A 13,686-nucleotide genomic window follows, 5' to 3' on the forward strand; every position below is an offset into this window, starting at 1 on the left:
TGACTTCAGTTTCCCCTTGGGGGCTTTAATAATTCATAAAACTGTTTTTAGCCCAGTTCAGTTTTTTCTTTCGCTATCTATCGGTTCTGGGGGCCCCCAGCCTCCGGCAACCAGTGCCAAATAGTCGGAAAAGCGAGGTCGTCAACGCTTTCAGCGCCGCGTGCCTCGCAAAAACTTGTCCCATCGAAATCGAATTTGACGCAAATTAATTGCTATTTGATTTGACAACTGCGTTGTGGGTGGCCAGAGAGGAGCCAGTACAAAGACACCAGATGGGGGTTATGCTTATGTAAGTGTTATCATCTAGAAATTGCTTTATTTGTGAAATGTTCGAAGAGACATCTAATGAATACTGAATGAACTCCTTGGCATTGTGCGGGGAGCCGAGCTCGTTGTGGCTTCGCTCAACCTCTGGCGGGTTGAGGCTTGTATTGGCTTGGATTGGATCCAGCGGGCCTAGGCCTTGGGTGCTGCTGGCTGCGATTTGGCAATTGGTGGCTGGGGATGCACGTGGGGCTCCACCGGCGCCTGGGTCGTAGTGGCCTCGGTGGTGTTCAGCTTGGTGAAGTGCGGCCAGCTGGAGATCTCCTCAAAGAGCCTGCCGCCGGGGCACTCGGTGTCCCGAACCTGCCGGTGACCCAGGAGCTTGTAGGTGGGATCAATATAGCCCTTGTACACGCCGAAGGCGATCAGGTTCTTGGCCGCATCCAGCATCTGTTTGGGCGGGAGTTCAGCTAAAAGGATGACAATAATGGGTTAAAATTGGGTTCAGTTTTCCTGGGAAACCTTCACTTACTTCTCCAGTCTCCGATGAGGACAATGCCCACGCTCTTGTCATTGTACTTGGGGGCGTGCGCTCCGATGACGTTGAAGCCCCTGCCGGTGTAGATCATGCCATCTCCGCCTATGCCGAAGCTGTATCCGATATCATTCCACCCGCGCTCCAGTTGGTGGAAGTCCTGCATGTCGCGCATGCTCTTCATGCACTCCAGCGTGCTGAAGCAGACTCCCGGCATGTACGAGTGGTGGATGATCACGTAGGGGGCTGGGCCCTCGAAGTGCTCCACGGATTTTGGCAGCCGGGCGCCCCAGTCGGAGCGGGATAGTAGTCGAGCAGTGCCCGCTCCATTGTCCATATTCGCCGGCATGTGCTGGCTATAGCCTGAAATAAAAAAATATATATTTAATAACACGAACTATTTAAAAACTTCCTAGCTTCACAAGGCAACAATAAGCCACAAAATGTTATAAATATAAGTCGCAAAAACACCAGCACTTTCAAGACAACCACCAATTTTTGGCCCTAATTGTAAGGGGGCGGGGTGGAGCTGGATGACGTGTGATAGTGGCGGTGTAATAGGTGGAGGTGTGGTCTGCGGCACTGCTACCGTACATCACTCACATTCCATTGATAAATGAAGGCCGGACTCCCCCACGTGGATCCACGCTATCTGCTGCGGTGGCTGCGGTCGCGACGAGCCACAAACCGAAACTGAAACTGACACCGACTCCCCGATTCTATGCCGCCGAAAATCCCCGTTAGCTTCCAGTTGGATTCGATTTGTTGGGACGGAGCGGAGTCTAAAGGGGAGCGGCGGAGCTGCTGAAAAACAAGTCTCCGATCGGCTCCGATTGGCAATCGACATCGTCATCAGCCGCCGCTGAACGGGAATTAAATATGCTAAACTACCGGCTGCTAGGTGATTTTTATTTAGCTCTGGTGCCACATATAGCAACAATATTCCAGGGTTCAAGCGGGGTATACTTCTTGGCAATATACCGGCTGGTTTGCACAAAAATCACAAGTCCTAAAAAATAATTTTCCACGGGAATGTACAAAATTTGCGTTAAACTCTCGATATTTGTTGGTTTAGCTGGCAAAATATTCGAATGGGAAGCTGAAGACAAATTTATGGCTCTGCTTATTTGCGTTTAATGTATATTAGGCAATAATTTCCAAAAACTTTGGTGGGAATGTAAATATTTATGCCAGCTTACGTCAAGGAAACGATTCAATGTGTTGGATGATTTCCACCGCGTATCCGGATCATCTCGAGATAAATGTATCGAAACCTGCAGGGAATCTTCAGTTCTATTCAATTCGCAATCTATCACCGTGACTCAGCTTAAGTCCCCCCTGCGAATGCGAAGCGTTCAAACGCAAAATAAATGAAAGACCCCGGCCAAACAGCAACAGGTGCTATCATCTATCAATGGCGTGAGCTTGAGCGTTTGGCCGTTGACACTGCGACCCGCGGAAGCGAAGAGCCGGGGGACTGACTGGCAGGGGACTGCTGAGGTCGTTGCGAGTTCCGCCTGGCCCTGGTTCCTCTTCGTGAGTCATAAATGCAAATTTGGACTCCAATTCAAAAACTATTTCATTCAAAATTTGTTTTATGTGTGCCAGTGAGGGCAAACATGAAAGCAAATCGTATGGGAGGCGAGGCGAGGCGAGGTCCGCCGTCATCAACTTTCGGTGTTTGCTGGCGTCTGCCAAAAACTTCTGGGCCACGCCCACAGCACTACTAGTCTACGGCACCATGCCCACGGCATTTATATGCATACGGAAAACTTACGGAGACGGCCCAAGTGGCGACGGGAAACAGGAGACGCTCGACGCGCCACTCGACTAAGTTAACAGCGCCAGTTTCTAATTAAAATTTACGGAGAGCGAAAGTTGCGTAGGTGAGCACAGGCAAGGTCGCAATAATATTTCTAAAAACATGGAATCATTTTGAAATGAAGGGGAATTGGATTGGAGTTTCCTAAAATGCAATAGAAAATGTTAATTACTTCCCATATTTTTGGGAACTTTTTGGCATTTAAACCCTGAAAAGATCCTATTTTCCTTAGACTTGTAGTTTCTCGGAACTTTATTTTTGGGAGAATGTCACGCCCACATTTTGGCACCTATCCCGAGTTCTGAGTCCTGGATCCTGGACTTCATCGACGGCGGCGCGTGCTTGAATAATAAACAGAGCAGGAAACAGAAAGCAGGAGAAGGAGCAGTTACCAGGAGGTGGGATCCCAAATCGTTGGCTGTTTAATTTATGCCGCTTACTTTTTAGTGTGTGTAACATGTTAATTACATTTATATTTGCAGCAGAGCTCGCAGAGCACTTCTCTGCCTGCCTGCCTACCTAATTGCTACCCTAATTACGCGGCCTAATAAAGTAAACATTAAAACCCGTTGGCCTAATCAATGTTGCAAACTTTGTGGCGCACAAACACACATACACTCATCCGGCCGACTATCGCACGACCGTGCTACAATTTATGTGGAAAATCACCTAAGCGAGGGCTTATGGCCCACACTTCGTTACAAAAAGTAATTTCGGAGGCATTGGCGTAAAGTTCTTTGATAATTTTCGATTAATCCAAGGGGGGGTTTCCCTGCTGCTGTCGTGCTATGTGTTATCGTCGCACTTACAACTACTCTGCTGATTAAATTCTGGCATAATTGAGGCATTTAAATTACCGGCGAATAATTAGAGTGGCAGTGACACGAGCACCCACACACTCGCCGGGGAAGTGTGAGAGCTGGGGGGCTCTGAGTGGTCCCTTAGGTAATTGTTTGTTTTTAATCAGGCAAAGCACATAATAGAGACATTTCAATATTATTATGTTGACGATGCTGCAGAGCCGTGCCGTCATGCCGTCCGTCCCATAAAACAAATATCCGAGCTCCATGCATTGTTCATCGGGAATGTGCGAAATTAAGTCACGCTCGATTACAGAAAAAAGTAAAAAATAAAAGTCAACTCGTAAAAAACGAACGGAAAAACAAAAAAAAGTACCTGGAGCAAACAGCAAAAAAATAAAAAAGAAATTAATAAAATCATGAAAGCAGCAAAAAAACGAAACAGCAAAAATAAAAAAAACAAGAAAGGAAAGCTAACTTCGGGCGGAGCCGAAGTTGATATACCCTTGCAGTTCAGTCGCAGTCCGCTAGGTGGCGCCACGCATCTTATATTATTAGATATATAGAAGATCGTATATAGTCGGCCGATCCTTATGAAATTTGGCAAATCAGATTATTTTGTCCAAAATAGAATCTGTACCAAGTCCCATCTTTCTAACTTAAAAAACACCAAAGTTATGCCAATTCCGATCGTTGTATGACAGCTATAGGATATAGTCGGCCGATCCTTATGAAATTTTGTACACAAGATATTTTGGTCAAATATAACATGTGTGGAAAGTCCCAACCCTCTAACTTAAAAAACACCAAAGTTATGGCATTTCCGATCAATCAGTTACATGGCAGCTATAGGATATAGTCGACCGATCCCGGCCGTTCCGACTTATATACTGCCTGCAAAGGAAAGAAGGGTGTGTGCAAAGTTTCAACTCGATAGCTTTAAAACTGAGAGACTAGTTTGCGTAGAAACGGACAGACGGACAGACGGACATGCTCATATCGACTCAGGAGGTGATCCTGATCAAGAATATATACACTTTATAGGGTCGGAGATGTCTCCTTCACTGCGTTGCACACTTTTGACCAAAATTATAATACCCTCTGCAAGGGTATAATAAACAAGAAAAGAAAGCAACCGTTCTAGTTCCAAAAGTCGAAAAACCAATGCTCTTGAATGTTTTAATTAAAAAACTTGTTCAAACCTCAAGAATTTAATCTTGAGATTCTTTGTCTTAGTACTTTCTCTTTCAAAATCGTATCAAATGAAGATTTTTTCCCTTATCAATGTAAGAATTCATAACAAAGCCAAGGCTCTCAGTCGGTTAGGGTGCGAAAATTATGCATATTAAAATTAAAAACAATTTCACTCAGCCGCTGGCTGTCAACCCGCAAATGGCAATTTTGCTAAATGTCAGTAATTAATTGAAACAAAAAATCACAATATCTGGCAGCGTTCAGAAATGAATATAATATATGGATTATCAGGGCCCAGCTGACGCGATTGACGAGCGGATGGGCGCCCAGAAACCAAAGAGCAGCCCCCCTCGATAAGGCAGGTGAGCAGGAGCTATCAGCATTCCGCCGCCCTCCTCCGATAACAAGTATTCACCGGCACTCGAAATAACTTACCCATCATTGATAGCAAAACTAATCCCAGGGCAGTCATGATGTCTTGATATTTGTTGATGTTGCTGTTGCTCTTTCTGTTGATGTTGCTGCTGCTGCTGGTGCTGGTGCTGCAATTGTTGCAATTTCTGATGATTTTTCAACTGCGATTGCTTGGTCGGATCTGAGCTACTTAGGAACTTGTGTGCGCACCAAATGCGACTTTGATTTAGGAACTTTTGTGTCGATTGCTTCGCGCCGAGCGCTCCAAGTTGATTGTTGTTTGTTTGGTTGTTTGTTTGTTTGTTTGCTTGCTAGCTGGCTGTTTACTTGTTTGTTAATATTGGCTGCTTGTTGCTGCTGCCAAGTTACTTTTGTGCATTAAGCAGTGGCAAGAATTTTGCAAAATTTCGACTGTGTGTGAAGGTCAGAGATATCGAAGCGCTCTGCTCACATAGCGGTCTTATGCTTCGTATCAAAAACGCGAGTGTTGGCCAACATAAGGGCGGACCTGAGTTTATAGACGAACGAAAAATTCGCACCACGGCTGCCGCTGCCTCTGCCGCTGCTGACGTCGCTGCCTACCACTGCCTACCACCGCTGCCGTTGCCGCAATGCCAAACAAATGGTTAATCGCATGAAACTTATGGCTCTGATCGCTCTCCCCAGCACGCTCATCGATTGGGGGGCCACTTCCGCTCTCCGAGCGAGCTTTTCGCCGCAATCTCTGCCTCAGTCGACGTCTCAGCCGCTGTCGCTGTCGCTGCCGCTGCCTCAGTCAGCGTCGCTGCTGATAAAACTGTTATCAATTCGAAGGGGGAATGCCGTCTTTCCAAAGGTTACGGTTCGCTCGAGGGAAATTCGACTCGGTGATCGGCAATACGGTGTGAATTACACGGCTCTTGGCGAATTCATTCCACTTAATCGTGTCCCATTCAACCGCAACTGTGCCATTTGGCGGTACTTTTTCCACTTCATAGGGTTCTTTTTTATATAGCCTACTATATACTGTACTGCACGTGTACCCACATATGCAGATGAGCTCACACGAAATGAAAATGCCGGTTTTCGGCCCCTGACACACTCATTAGGCGAGACCAGGTTTTGACCTATTTTAGTAAAATCTATTAGTACATTTTCAGCTTCCGTTAATGTGACATGCGACAAGTGTTTTGTAAAATATTTATATTTTATAGTATAGAACTACTTCTCAAATTATAATCTTTCAAGGGTGGCAACTGCCCACACTCCCCAGTGCTTCCCCAGCGAACGAGATTACGATACTTGAACCTATCACTCTGATATGCAATTAGGGTTAATCGTCGAAAACGTTGCCTAAGCTCTAGGGCAAAATTCACGCCTCGCTTTCCGCAATCACTACTTCCGACAGACACCAGTGACTGGTGACTGGTAATTATAACAGCTTTGATTTACTCCGATTAGGTGACAGCGATGCGGATCGCTGATCATATGTGGGATTGTTGGAGCGTACTCCAATCAAGTGGTTCAATATCGGTCACTCCTGAAGGCCGTTGCTGATAAGAGCTTTCTATCGAGGCAATAAATCAGCCAAGGGGAACTTTGTTGTCCAGACAATCTTGCCAGACAATAGTTTTTGAAACAATTGCCATGGGAATGTCCACGATCACTCAACAGCAGACTCGAATATTCGCAATACTCTATAGATAACCTATAATGCTATTCTGATTTGTCATGTTTCTTGTAAAATTTCTTGGAATTTTCTGTCAAAGATATCTATTCCATGTGGTGACTAATTTTTATCCAACATTTGAATTGGCGAATGAATTGGCCATTTCCAGATGTTCGCTCGAAGTCTTTTTTGTGGAATCTATGAATATTTATGTGATAACTCTAGGCGCCATAAATATGTATTTATTATGTGGGAACCAATAATCTGTTATTAGTATCTTGTTATGACTTTCTTTATGGCGCATTATTTATTAATCTTTCTTTTCGGGTGTATCCTATGTCTTTAGTATATTTTCGTTTTTTAAAAACTGTGACTTGCTCACTGTGACAGCATCACTGATCCTCAGTGTTCTCTGTGTCATTTGCTTTCTTTGACCGACCACCGGAGATACTTTTTCGTGTGTTTTTGTACATTTGTGTATATTTTTTTGTATTTTTTGGCAGGGGATGCCCCTTTGATTCGGGGGAAGCCCACTGCAAATGCGGCGGTTAGTAAATTGCTTTAGTCGGAGTGCCGACTTTGGATGGATAGACAAATTAACAGCATTTTATTTTCCGTCGTCGATTTATGGCGAACAAACAAATTCCATTTCATCTTCGTCTTCATTTCGATCCAAATCTGAATTTGTATCTTAATTGTTGGTGTTATTTTTTTTGGTGATTGTGGAACTGTGGGAGAGTGTGCACACACACAGGTTTTTCGGCTCGAAAATTTCGGGGGAGCACCGCCGCCGAGATGCGTTCTGGCGCCTCGGCCAAAGGAAGTCCAAATCACCAGACCCATTTTCTCTCTATCCAAAAGGTGCTTTACTTTTTTATTGTTGTTTATGCTTGTGGCAAGGTAAACACGCAGGCCACACACACCCTTGCCCCCTCGGAATTCAACAAACTTAATTTATTACACATCAAAAAGGGGAAATTTTTCGAACGCTCTTGAAAATTGTTGAATAGTTCGGGCAACAAAATAGTTTCGGCGGTACTTACCACAACCTGAGGACAGCTGTTGCTTGAATTGTTCGAAATCCGTTGGCGACAGGTCGGTGGGTTGGGGAGCTGGGCAGGAGTGGGAGTGGCAGTCCAGTGGGGAGGTTGAAACTGATCCAGACGCCTTGTCGCCCATGTTGTGTGTGAATGGCTTTGAAGCTAACTGAATTGAACAGAAGTCTTAGAGTCCATCGACCAGAACCCACCTGCTTATATTTAGGCCCCTGTCAGCCAGCGCCTTTGATTAGGCCTTGTAATCTCGAGTTGCTCTTACTTTTCAGGGGGTATAGGGGAATGGCAGCTCTCCTGCCAAGAATCACCAGAGAAGTCGTCAACATAATCATTCCCGGTTGAAATAAATATACTAATGATTTTAAAAAAGACAACTTCCTCGCAGGTAATACGGATTTTATGCATGACACCGCAATATTACTGCAATAATTTTGGATATGAGATATTTTACTGCTGCAGGTGTGTAAGTACAGATAGTCGTAAAAGTCTTGTGCTTACACAGCAAGAATTTCAAACTAAGTTAGATATTTTTATAAAATAAAAATAAATTTTATACTAAAAATCAATTTCAGAAAGGAAATTATTTAAAAAAATAACTAAAAATATATTAAAGATTTTTAATCTCCTATAATCATGATAAACTATCAACCATATTTAAGAATTAATCCACTTTTTAGCCAATAAACTTATAAAACATCCTTTGAGCCATCATCCCATTCTCTTTCAAGGGTATCGCTTGTGCGGCTTGGGTCCCCCAATAATACTGACCATTGTGCTCATAATTTACCCTTCGGCTGGGCCCCCGCTAATCGCACATCTTATCAGGGTATTAAGTGCCCCGCTCACTAACTACGCCTTGGCACGCTCTCCTCCGATGAAAAATGCTGGGGGGGAGAAAAAATCACACGCAAAATCACTGGCGTTCTTTGATTCGCCACAGCTACTGGCACAGGCACTGCCACAGCCCGGGTATTCACCAAGGTAAACATTATCTGGGCAGAAGCTTTACACTCTCGCACATTAGATAAATAAGCGAGTGTCTGTGTGTATTACAATTAACAAAAAGTAATTGCAATCGCTGGGGAGCCCCCGAGGCCTCAATGAAAACTCTTTGATGGGCAGGCCATAGTCTATCTACGCGGCGAAATAAAAGCCATTTAGATCACATAATCCAAAATTGATAAGGCACTGGTGGTAGATTTCAAGCAGAACTATATTTTAAAGTAGCTTTAATCAGAGCCCAATAAATATATATAATATATGTGTGTATATTAGAAAACGGTGGAATTGCATGAAAAGTGCCAATTCGTAATCAAATTAGTCCTGTGGCATGTTCAATTATTCAAAACTGCACAATCAATTAATTTGAGCAACTTAATTATTTAAAATATGAAATTGTATCTAATTTTTTCCCCTGTATTCACATTTAGATGTAAACACCCAACATCTCCTCTCCTCCAGCCAGTTTAAATTCGTGGAAGAGGACGAGTCTTCGGCGGGGCGAACAATTCATCAGATGTCGCCGTATCATTGTCTGTGCTGATTAGTTACGCCTTGCTGGTTGGCAGGAAAATTTACCCATAAAGAGCGGCTGACAGAGAGGGACTGGGTCTGGGGCATGGGGCATGGGGTGCTGGGGTGCTGGTATCCTTGTAGCGGCACGCACATGCCATATATTAGGACGCATAAAATGACAAACGACTCGCGAGGCGCGTAAATTGAAAACGCGCTGAGCCTGTGCGAGATTGCCTGGGAATGGGGAGACGGTTCTGAGAGGTTGGAGGGGATACCCGGGGGCTTCGGGTATGGATTTCGGCGACTTTTTGGCTGTTTGTTATTGCTGCCAGAGCTCTGCTGTCGCGCTGGCTGTGGGCCAAAACTTTGCCAAAGTATTCAAATTAAAATTTCAATTAAGGAAGTGAATTTGTGTGCGCCGAAAGTGTATTAAGTCCTATATAGCGGTGGCATCTTGGCATTTCACTGCTGGTGGGCTACGGACTCCGGACTACAGGCTCCACGTGTGCCCGCCCACCCAGTTATCCCGCAAAGGATGCCAAACCGAACCTGAACTGTTTAGAAGTGAACAGATCCTATCCAGTATTAGCGCCCGCCTCCAAACAGCGCCCCCATTCGCCGCTTGTTGTTTGATTTATTGCCAAAGTTTGTCGTCTGTCATATGACATAAGGAGTACTTTGTCGGAATATTTTACATTTCATGCAGCACCCTGCCCACATCTCACATCCCACACCCCTCCATGCCACGCACCTTGTTAGCTTTTTCCATTGAATTCGGAATGAGATCGAAAGAGGCTTTGGTCGGTGGAGCCGCTGCCTCTGTGGGCATTATTAATAATGCAATCAATTTGTAAACAATTTGGCATATATCAATGCGCTTCGTGCTGGCCATAAATCTTTAGGAAATTAGCTCGGTCCTCTGTGGGGTATTTTTTTGCACTTAGAGAAATTAAATAATGGCCGTGAACAAATTTTGGAAAAATGTAATGAATTGGAGATCAATTCTAGGTCAGTCTTTTGTCTTGTTAAAGTGTCTTCTACCTTAATAATATGCCCACTCTACCAAATTTTCTGAAAGCTGGAGCCAAAATGCTTCTGGAAATTCCCCTCAAAGTAAAAACAATCCTGTTTGAAAGTAGTAGCGGGTATTCCCGCTGGGAATAAATTTTGTTCCGAGTGTGGACATTTGCATCCTGACCCCCTGACAGATTGCTGGGCTGCTCCGTTGATGGATTGGCGGCTGGTTCTGGCCAGGAGAGGCTTCGGGAACAGGAGCTGGGTAGTGGGTAGATAGGGAATGCGGACAGGAGGCGGTCCAAACAGATTTTGCCATATTTTTGCGCTTTGCCAGCTCTTGCTGCTGCCTCTGATGCTGCTGCTGGTACTGCTGGTTTGGCAGTTAGTGACAGCTGCGGTGAAGGCTGCAATTGCGGAGAAAAAAGGCAAATTGTCCGAATTGGAGAGCTGGGCAACCATAACGCTTGTCCAGCCGCCAGAAATGCTTGACCCGAACGGCTGGCCTTTGACCGAGAATGGAATGGTATTCGTTTCGGGGCAGTTTGTCTGAATTTCCAAAACGGTCAGAGTAGGCAGCACACAAAAAACGGGAACCTAACACGAACAGAACAGTCAACAGAAAAGGGAATACAGTCAACATTCATCTCGGGTTCTCTGCATCTCCCAAGTGGAATATATCTGAGGTGAGTCTGGAGACCGGTGTCCCCAGTTCGGCATGTCCAGAGTTGAACAGCCTCAAGCTAATTGAATAAAGTTCCGCCACCAATGGCGTGTTGTGTGTCCAGCTGAGGTTTTTCCCTTGTCCGGGTTCCGGGAAGAAAAGCTGGAAAAATTGCAGATAGTAGTTGATGCGCTGCCTTTCCTCGCCTTGGCCCCAATTTAAAAGTTTATGAAGTTGTCAGCCAACTGGCGCCTTTCCCCAGCCTCGCACTCACTTTGCCTTTCACTGCTCTTCTCTTTGTGTTTTGACAGGACCAAGGACCAACGACCATCGACCAACGACCATCAACTATAAAATGCCGGGCCGTCTCAACCAGCAGCATGCGGCTTACGCACAACGCATGGAACAGGAAAACAGCCGAGTGCAGGCCATCAAGGCGGTGAACAGCTACTACGACCACTGGGGCAAGGTGACCTCCCGCTTCGAGAACTGGACCAACAAGGAGTACTACGAGAAAGCAGACCAACGGCTCCAGACTCGCCGCGAGCAATCCGAGAAGCAGGCGGCCCTCAGTGAACGCCAGGCCCGTCTTCGCCGACTCCTGGAGTCGGAAAGCGAGTCCTTTGACGGCGAAATGGAGCGGCGTCGCAGACCGAGGGAGCCCGGTGGTGGTGATCTCCAGATGCTTGGGCGGGTCAACCAGTCTCTGAAGGAGCAGGAACAGCTGCGGCGCAAGCTGGAGATGGAGGCCAAGTTGTACGGCCGCTGGCGCCATGGAGTGGATGATGAGAAGCTCCTCTACCAGTCCAAGTCGGACAACGAGGTGCTGGCCAAGCTGAACTGGCTGGACCGCCAGATCGAGGGTCAGCAGCAGCGGGAGGAGCAACAGGCCCTGGCGGCCGAAAGGAAGTTGCAGCTCCAGAAGGAGATCCACCGCACAGAACAGGCTCACAAGGAGCTCCAGCGGATCCGCGAGCAGCAGATTCGTGAACTCCGTGCTCTCCAGGAATCCCACATGGCGGAGTTGCGTGAGCGCCAGGCGGAGGCCGACAAACTCAAGGAGGAAGAGCACCACTTCAACCTGTTTCTCAGCGAGCTGGACAAGGAAAGACAGCTACTGGAGGAGAGCACAGCCCTGGTGATGCAGCGTCCGGATGCCGGACATGCCTTCAACCTCAAGAAGATCAAGGTGTTCATCCGGCAGCGCAGCGAGGCCACTCGCAAACAGATCTCCTTGTGCATTAATCTTCTCCAGCGCATGTCCAAGTACGTGGTTAAGAAGGAGGAGCTCCAAGCCCTTTTGAAGAAGTACCGCACCCAGATGGAGGACGAGGAACTGGCATGTGTACAGATCGAGACCATGTACGAGTCGGAGGCCAAGTACAATCTGCAGCGGTGCGAGGACGCGTGGCGGGAGCAGCACATGCAGCGCTACACGGAACTGAGCGAGTTCATCGACCAGGAAAAGTCCAGTCTGGGGGAGCTGCTCCAGGAGAACGTTAACCAGCAGCAGACGGTGGTGGAGCTGCGGAGCCAGAACCTCACCGGCATCGAGCAGGCTAACAAACAGCTGGAGCAGCTCAACCAGGAGCCCCTGGAAGTACCCCCGCTTTCGTCCGCTATCGATGAGTCGGAATCTCAGGCAGCCTTTGTTCCAGAGGAGGCTTCTAGTTGTGCGGAGGTGGAGCGCAAGGTGAGCGACTCGTTCTCCAACCTAAATCTGGACGTGTGGCAGGACATGCCCCCGACTCGAGGTGGACCCGACTCGCCACGCCTCAGCAAGACCCGCTCCCTGAACGTCGTCACCCCCCAGACGGCCGCTCCGCCCAAGTTCGCCCGAAAGCGAGTGGCCTGGACCTAACATTGTCACAACTTAATAACGTTCCAGCTTAAATTTCAATGGTATTATTAGACCTAGCTCTAGGTTAGTCTTCGTTTTAGTCATAGTTCAACCTTCGTGCCCGTCTCACACACGCACACCTCACGCGCACGCCCCAGTCACACCCCTGTTCCACCCACACCCCACCACCAAACACCGCTCTGTGCACTTGTAGTCGATAAGGCTGATAGATAGGCGCTCCCCTCGAGGTGGGGCCGGCAATAAATCACTCAATTTGTGGGCCAGAAGAAAAGCGGCTTTAATTATTGTCAAGTACAGGAGGGGCCAGGAGCGACTCCAGGCTCTGGAAGTGGTCTATTGATTGTGAGCAAGGCAGGGACTTAAGGACTTAAAGGAGATTATCGGAGGGAAGTTGCAGCTTTCTCACAATTTTTGGGAAGTCTATAAACTGGTGCTTTCAAATATCTAAAAATAAAACAAACACTAGCCATGAAACCTATGAAAAGAAATACTAAAATGGGTTGGCTTTATTATTAACTATCTAGTTATCAGCCAGAATGGGTCATAGACTCGAATTATTCATCAACTTTTTCCTTGACTTACTTTAGTAAAAAGTACAAAGAAACTCAGTGTAAACAAAAGGTAGTGGAAATTGCAGATTAGTTTTTAAGTGACTCAATAGACATGAACGAAAATTGCCAATAAACACACTCATATTCGGAGTCTCTCCTTGGAAGTCCATCTCCGCTTAAGCAAAAAGCATGTTCAGATATCCTTTTGGGCCAAATCCAGAGCGTGTGAATGGGTTTGATCAACTTCCAGATTCAATTTGCATTAGGGTTCTAAGTCCCACATGTACTTATGCTGACCGTAGGCATCCGTAGGCTCCCCGTTCTGGAAACTGGAGCAATATCGCCTCGG

General features: G+C 46.5%; 2 protein-coding genes across 5 annotated transcripts in view; one reads left to right on the plus strand and one right to left on the minus strand.

Annotated features, from left to right (window-relative positions):
* Positions 1-13,057, plus strand: part of LOC6501148 (trichoplein keratin filament-binding protein) — a 28,395-nt gene extending 15,338 nt beyond the window's left edge. Inside the window, exons 1-2 of one of the 2 annotated variants that reach the window (XM_001954606.4) lie at positions 10,795-10,947; positions 11,237-13,057. In XM_001954606.4, the coding sequence (XP_001954642.1) occupies positions 11,281-12,786 (1,506 nt within the window). In that variant the 5' untranslated portion in view covers positions 10,795-10,947; positions 11,237-11,280 and the 3' untranslated portion in view covers positions 12,787-13,057. Of the gene's footprint in view, positions 1-10,794; positions 10,948-11,236 lie in introns of those variants that run through there. The other variant, XM_014911423.3, reaches the window with a different exon arrangement.
* LOC6499437 (peptidoglycan-recognition protein LB) lies at positions 280-7,878 on the minus strand. Of its 3 annotated transcripts, none has more exons than XM_014910581.2 (3): positions 7,721-7,878; positions 797-1,162; positions 280-734 (listed from the first exon to the last, which is right to left on the minus strand). In XM_014910581.2, exons 1-3 carry the CDS (start codon positions 7,854-7,856, stop codon positions 457-459), a joined length of 780 nt encoding a protein of 259 aa, XP_014766067.1. In that variant the 5' UTR covers positions 7,857-7,878; the 3' UTR covers positions 280-456. The 3 variants fall into 3 exon arrangements, with proteins under 3 accessions (XP_014766067.1, XP_001954640.1, XP_014766066.1); XM_001954604.4 differs by lacking the exon at positions 7,721-7,878 and adding an exon at positions 5,051-5,752; XM_014910580.3 differs by lacking the exon at positions 7,721-7,878 and adding an exon at positions 1,403-1,500.
* Positions 13,058-13,686: the final 629 nt, after the last annotated feature.

Source organism: Drosophila ananassae, chromosome 2L (assembly GCF_017639315.1).
Source record: "Drosophila ananassae strain 14024-0371.13 chromosome 2L, ASM1763931v2, whole genome shotgun sequence".
Lineage (NCBI taxonomy): Eukaryota > Metazoa > Arthropoda > Insecta > Diptera > Drosophilidae > Drosophila > Drosophila ananassae.

Coding starts and splice junctions, on each gene's coding strand:
- LOC6499437 (XM_014910581.2), bottom strand. CDS start 7,856: ATGGGCGACAAGGCGTCTGGATCAGTTTCAACCTCCCCACTGGACTGC. Junction 1,163..7,720: donor ACAGCTGTCCTCAGGTTGTG/GTAAGTACCGCC, acceptor TTTTTATTTCAG/GCTATAGCCAGCACATGCCG. Junction 735..796: donor CCTCATCGGAGACTGGAGAA/GTAAGTGAAGGT, acceptor TCATCCTTTTAG/CTGAACTCCCGCCCAAACAG.